This window comes from Trachemys scripta, chromosome 12 (assembly GCF_013100865.1).
Source record: "Trachemys scripta elegans isolate TJP31775 chromosome 12, CAS_Tse_1.0, whole genome shotgun sequence".
Taxonomy (NCBI): Eukaryota; Metazoa; Chordata; order Testudines; family Emydidae; genus Trachemys; species Trachemys scripta.
Genome location: NC_048309.1, coordinates 36034104 through 36040767, shown reverse-complemented (window position 1 = coordinate 36040767; position 6664 = coordinate 36034104). Strand labels below are relative to the sequence as shown.

General features: G+C 49.8%; 1 protein-coding gene across 1 annotated transcript; it reads right to left on the bottom strand.

Annotated features, from left to right (window-relative positions):
- Nucleotides 1-526: 526 nt before the first annotated feature.
- On the bottom strand, nt 527-5939 carry LOC117886309 (angiogenin-4-like). The gene is made up of 2 exons (XM_034787995.1): nt 3236-5939; nt 527-2863 (listed from the first exon to the last, which is right to left on the bottom strand). The coding sequence occupies exons 1-2, from the start codon at nt 3506-3508 to the stop codon at nt 2414-2416; spliced, it is 723 nt and encodes a 240-aa protein (XP_034643886.1). The 5' UTR covers nt 3509-5939; the 3' UTR covers nt 527-2413.
- Nucleotides 5940-6664: the final 725 nt, after the last annotated feature.

Sequence of the window (6664 nt, the reverse complement as noted above, 5' to 3'; positions counted from 1 at the left end):
ACTGCGTTGCATCCCAGCTGTATCGTCTCTCTGTCATGGCTTTTGAGATCTTCTCATAGATCTTTGCATTCCGTCTTTTCGATCGCAGCTCCGAAAGCATGGACTCATCGCCCCACACAGCGATCAGATCCAAGACCTCCCGATCAGTCCATGCTGGGGCCCTCTTTCTATTCTGAGATTGCATGGTCACCTCTGCTGGAGAGCTCTGCATCGTTGCCAGTGCTGCTGAGCTCGCCATGATGTCCAAACAGGAAATGAGATTCAAACTGCCCAGACAGGAAAAGGAATTCAAATTTTCCCAGGGCTTTTCCTGTGTGGCTGGTCAGAGCATCTGAGCTCGGACTGCTGTCCAGAGCGTCAACAGAATGGTGCACTGTGGGATAGCTCCCGGAGCTATTAGCATCGATTTCCATCCACACCTACCCTAATTCAACATGGCCATGTTGAATTTAGCGCTACTCCCCTCGTTGGGGAGGAGTACAGAAATCGAATTTAAGAGACCTCTATGTTGAACTAAATAGCTTCGTTGTGTGGATGGGTGCAGAGTTAATTCGATTTAACGCTGCTAAATTCGACATTACCTCCTAGTGTAGACCAGGCCTTAAAATAACATCATCACCCACCTTCCAGAACTGAGACTTACTCAGCTTAGATACTTTTAGAGCAAAGCTCAGCCAAAGTCCTTCCAATGTTTCCTGGCTGGGCTTGGCTGTGATCATCTGTTCACGAGACAAGTCATGCTGTCTGGTTGCCTCTTTGGTGAAGGGTCCAGGTGTCTGTTCGCACCCCTAGATCTATCAGACCAATCCATTGCCCTTACTCACAAACAGTTTGCCTCCTTGCTGGTTGTTGTTTTTTCCTGTACCCTCCTTCCTTGTAGATTTTGCAATCTCTTAATCAGCGTCTGGCTCACAATGGAAATAAACTTACTGTGAGGCACACAATGGCCAGACAGGTAGATAAGTGTCCGTTCCCTCCTGCCTGAAAGGAACCTGCCCAAGATATGTAACCTCCTGGTTCCTTGCCTTGGGAACCTTAATTTTCAACACAGACACATAACCCCTTAAACATTATCCATCCATCCATCCCACAGTGATTCTAAGGACCACTGGGCTACTGGCTGTAGGTGGAGACATCACATCACTCCCGTTAGTGAGTTACTCTGCAGGCATCCAGCCAAGGGGCTGCATGTAAAACTGTATGGCTCCAAGTGCGCCCCAGATCACATATTCAAATGCCACATGAGACCAATTTTGACAGTTCCTCTCATGGAGGGATTGGGGGTGGCAGCTGGAATGACCCAGCCTTCGGCAATGACTTTGGGGATGGCCCAGACCAGGGTCCCTTCAGCTCAGTCTCTGACATTAGCCTGTCCCAGTTGCTTTAGGGGAAGGAATTCCCCCCACCCCAAGAGAATTATGAAAATTTTTCTCAGGGGCAAAATTTCTTCCTGACCTTCTTCAGTTAGTGAATGGATCCTACCCTGAAGCATGAAGGTCTGTATCTGTTGTGTCAGGTCCAATTTTGGGAGAGGAGTGGGGTCTAATGGGTTAGTGCAAGGGAGGTTGGGAATCAGGTTATAATCCTGACCCTGGAAGGGGAGCGCTTTCCACTGGGTTAGAAAAGGGCAGATGAAGATTCAGGATTCATATGTTTAATACCAAGCTCTTAATGGGAAGTGGGGTCTAGTGAGTTAGAGCAGGACGGAAGTGGACGTCAGGACTCCCGGGTTCTGTTCCCAAGATTGGGGAAGAAGGGTGAGACGGGGTTGAAAACACAGAGAATCTCATTGGAAACCACAGCACACTCCTGGAGTGTTCAGCAATTTACAATCTTGCTATTCCCAATGTAACACAACAAGACGGTTATTGCTTTGCAGGTTTCAGATTTTATTGAGTTCAGGGAGCACACAGAATGGCAGGCAGGGAGCAGATATTCAAAAATGATGAAAAGAACAATGATGAATATAACACTTAACATGATGAATGTGAGGATTATCCGTTCTTAGACTGAATACGCAACACCAGCAGGGTGAAACTGGTGAATAGTTCTTGATTAAAGGACAGAGGTTGAGATGGCCACTATTTTTGGCAGTGGGGAGATGACATGGGGCAGCAGAGGGTGGGGACGGGGAGTGGCAGCTATACTGTATAATGAGCACTAGGGGCAGCAGAGGGTAGGAGGAGGGAATGGGCGGCTATACCGTATAATGGGCACTAGGGGCAGCAAAGTGGGGGATGGGGAAGGGGCAGCTATACTGTATAATGGTCACTAGGGGGCAGCAGAGGGTGAGGGGAGGAAACACCTGTACAGTTTGACCTGTGTTCAGAGGTAGGTGAGGAGCCAGGTGCGGTGACCAGTACGGGAGGAAGCAGCAGGGTCTCCTGCCTGCCTTCCACGCCTAGTGCTGGCCCTATATGCTCTTCACGTAGAAAACAGGGAGATCACGCCAGCAGGAGATGACGATTTTTTGTTCTGCGCTGATCCCGGTGTAAGAGATGCTCCAGGGGTTAAATGTGCAGGTGGTGATGTTGAAGGGACTCGTGCTCTCGTACCGGTAGGGCCCGCTGGCTACCCCATCTGTCGTGCAGACTTTGCTGATGTTCTCGGCTGTCGCATGGATGAAGGTGTTGGTGTATTTCCAGTACATCACCCGGTCCCACATCATCCTGTTGCAGTAGGCGTTGTTGTTGGTGGCGACGGTCTTGGGGAAGTCCACATGTTCTTTCCGGAATATGTCATTCAGCGGGTTCCACCTCTGCCCGAGGGTCAGAGCCACACAGGCAGCCATCAGGGCGAGGGTCAGCAGGAGCGCAGGGCGGGGTCCGCTTGAAGCCATGTCTGTGTCTGTCGCTGGATTGACCTGCAGCGTGGACAAAAGGGGAAGATGAATGGAGACAGCATGGGGTGGGGCTCTGCCTCCTCTATGGAACCTGCTGGACCCAAAGCCCCTTCCCAGTCCCAGTCCTATCCCACTCTTCCCCTCCCATTATTCCTGCCCCACTGCATGATGTGCTGCTCTGAGCCCAACTGACATCAACCTCTGCTCCCTTTTCTCTCTCTCTCTCTCTCCTCCCCACACTGAGCTGGAGCTAGAACCCAGGAGTCCTGGCTCTGAGCACCACTTCAATAACCACTGGATCATGCTGCCTCCCAGAAACAAACCCTGCAGTTGCAGCCCCATGTGACACTGTTCTCTGTTCTCTCCCGGCTGGTGGAATCTCCGGCAACTTACCCAAGTCCTTGTTCCTTCACTGCTGTTGGAGCGATGGATCCCAGCCTCTGCTGAGCTGAGCCTCACCGTGATCCTCCTGCCTGTCTGGGAACAGGTTATATAGAGGCCCAGCGAGACATGGAGGGGGAGGAGTGGGTGAGGAAATCCAATAAACAATTGGGTAAGGACAATTTCCTGATATCTTGCAACTAAAAGTAGTGGCCCAGCAGGCCAGGCATGGTTGGGGAACAAACAGAACATGTCCTGCCAGAGATCTGGGCTCCACCGAAACATCTCAGGGTGTGTCTATCCAACAAGCAAAGGTGTGATTATAGCATGGGTGGGCAGAACAGTGCCAGCTTTATTCTAGCTAGTGACGGTAACAATACTAGGTGGCACGGAATTCACCCTGGGGTAGCTGTTCCAGTGCCAGCCCACCAGGGACCCTGGCACATACTCTGGTCACCAGCCTGTGCTGCAGTCCAGTCCAACATGTCTCAACTGCTGTTGTTATGCATGCCAGCTAGACTAAAGTTAGCATAGGAACGCCCACCCATGCTGCAAACAAAGCTTCATTTGCTGTGTGGATGGACCCCGAGTCCTAACACACTGGCACCTTCCTAATCCAGTCCTATCCTGGGAACTCACAGCATTACCGGTGCTCCCCAATCCTGATTTATACCCTCCTGCTATCCCAGCCCTAAGCTCCCCACAGCCTGCTCTGCCAATGTCCCTCAATCCCCACCTGGTATCCCCTGATGGGGTAGTCTTGGGGTCCATTAAAAGAATTTATGGACTATATGGACCCAGAGAGTCAAAGATTTTTATGTGACCCTGTCACTGTCCGACTTCAAACACTGTTCAGCAAGGTTCGGGGTTTGGTGTCCAGAAGGAACCAAAGTGCCCCACAGTATCGTAGAAGCTACAGATGGTAATAACGGTCCTTTTGGGGGAAAAGAGAAATTAGTTGAGATGGTCAGGAGCTGTGATGGGTAAAGTCCAATCCTGTGTCCTGGAAGCAAAACCAGACACACTTACTAAAGAGGAGAGAAAATACAGCGTCTGTCTCTGGAGTTGATTCTCATTTGCAACCTCACTGCTGCGGAAACACAGAGCACTCCGAGACCTGGCAAACTCGTACCAGTTGTTCGGGGCATTGTTTTTACCTGTGTCTTTGGTTACTGGCTCACCGCAGTGTTGCAAAACATTCAGTGTTGTCTGGCTAAGCCAGACTCGTATTCGGCAGAAGGAGAAAGGAGAGGGAAAGAAAAGAGAAAAAAATATGGTGGGGAGGGAAAAGAGAAAGGGTACGTCTGCAGGACAAAGAGAAACCTGTGACATGGAGTCTCAGAGCTTGGGTCAACTGACTCTGACGTTCAGGTGTGGGACGGAGCCTGGGAACTGCCCCACTGTCCAGGTTTCAGAGCCGGGACCCAGCACCGTGGTTTTGTCTTTTCAGTGCAGACATATCCCAGTCTCCCATGCCAGGTGGTGGCTGGGGTTGGGCCAGAGCCAGTTGAAGGGGCCATGTCAGCTGGGTCTCTCTCTCTGGTCAGGACATCCCTCTGGATTAGGATGAAGGAGGCCCAGGAGTATCATGGTGGATATTGTGCTCTGAGGAGATGGCAGGGGTGGCAGCCATGATTGTAAAGCTCGCTGCTTCCCCTGTGTTCGGTCAGTGATTTTTGAATTCGCTTCCTCTCGTATGTTAGTTTTTCTCTCCAATTCGCCAGTGTTTAATGACCCCAGAAGGAAGCGATGGGTGGAACAGCACCTCTCTTCATTGTCTGGTTCACCAGTGAGGCCTAATTCTCCACACACCAGTTTTGGTACTTTGATTTCCAACTCCACACTTCCCCCATTTACCAGCCATGATCCATAGTCCTTTAGTGATGGCCGGAGGCCTGTTTGTTTGGGCTCATTTAATTAGTTTCACTTTGCAACTTTTCTGCTCAACCTTTATTGGTATTTGTGACTGGACATTTGGTAAAACTTTCATTCATCACAGCTGAGTTTAATACTAGAGTAAATTTGTAGGCCCAATTATTACAACAGCTCCCCACCCCGCACAGCTCTGTCGGTGCCCTCAATCCTGAGGCACAACCCACTGCAAAGGGACTAAAAGAATTAGACATCATGATAATCCCTTAATCCATGTCTGACTCAGAATGGAAATAAGGTTATTGTGAGGCATACTTGGCCAGGCAGATAAGTGTCTGTTCCCTCCTGCCTGAAAGGAACCTGCCCAAGATATGTCACCTCCTAGTTCCTTGCCTTGGGAATGTAATTTTCAACACAGACACATAACCCCTTAAACGTTATGCATCCCGCTGTGTTTCTGAGGACCAGTGGACTACTGGCTGTAGGTGGAGACATCACATGACACCCTTTAGTGAGCTCCCTCACAGGCATCTACCTGAGTGGCTCCATGTAACAGTCTATTGATTTTTCTCTCTCAGTTAGCACTAAGTGGGTCCCAGGTTCAAATCTCAAATGAGGCAGGTTTTAACAGTTCCTCTCATAGAGGGATCGGGGTAGTAGCTGGACTGACACAACCTTCAGCAATGATTTTTGGGATGGCCAAGGCCAGGGTCCTTTCAGCTCAGTCTCTGATACTAGTCTGTCATAGTTGCTTTAGAATCATAGAATATCAAGGTTGGAAGGGACCTCAGCAGGTCATCTAGTCCAATCCCCTGCTCAAAGCAGGACCAATCCCCAACTAAATCATCCCAGCCAGGGCTTTGTCAAGCCTGAACTTAAAAACCTCTAAGGAAGGAGATTCCACCACCTCCCTAGGTAACCCATTCCAGTGCTTCACCACCCTCCTAGTGAAAAAGTTTTTCCTAATATCCAACCTAAACCTACCCCACTGCAACTTGAGACCATTACTCCCTGTTCTGTCATCTGCTACCACTGAGAACAGTCTAGATCCATCCTCTTTGGAATCCCCTTTCAGGTAGTTGAAAGCGGCTATCAAATCCCCCCTCATTCTTCTCTTCTGCAGACTAAACAATCCCAGTTCCCTCAGCCTCTCCTCATAAGTCATGTGCTCCAGCCCCCTAATCATCTTTGTTGCTCTCCGCTGGACTCTTTCCAATTTTTCCATATCCTTCTTGTAGTGTGGAGCCCCAAACTGGACACAGTACTCTAGATGAGGCCTCACCAATGTCGAATAGAGGGGAATGATCATGTCCCTCGATCTGCTGTCAATGCCCCTACTTATACAGCCCAAAATGCTGTTAGCACACTGTTGACTCATATCCAGCTTCTCGTCCACTGTAACCCGTAGGTCCTTTTCTGCAGAACTGCTGCCTAGCCATTCGGTCTCTAGTCTGTAGCAGTGCATGGGATCCTTCCGTCCTAAGTGCAGCACTCTGCACTTGTCCTTGTTGAACCTCATCAGGTTTCTTTTGGCCCAATCCTCTAATTTGTCTAGATGCCTCTGTATCC

Coding starts and splice junctions, on each gene's coding strand:
- LOC117886309 (XM_034787995.1), bottom strand. CDS start 3,508: ATGTTTCGGTGGAGCCCAGATCTCTGGCAGGACATGTTCTGTTTGTTC. Junction 2,864..3,235: donor GTGAAGGAACAAGGACTTGG/GTAAGTTGCCGG, acceptor TCCACGCTGCAG/GTCAATCCAGCGACAGACAC.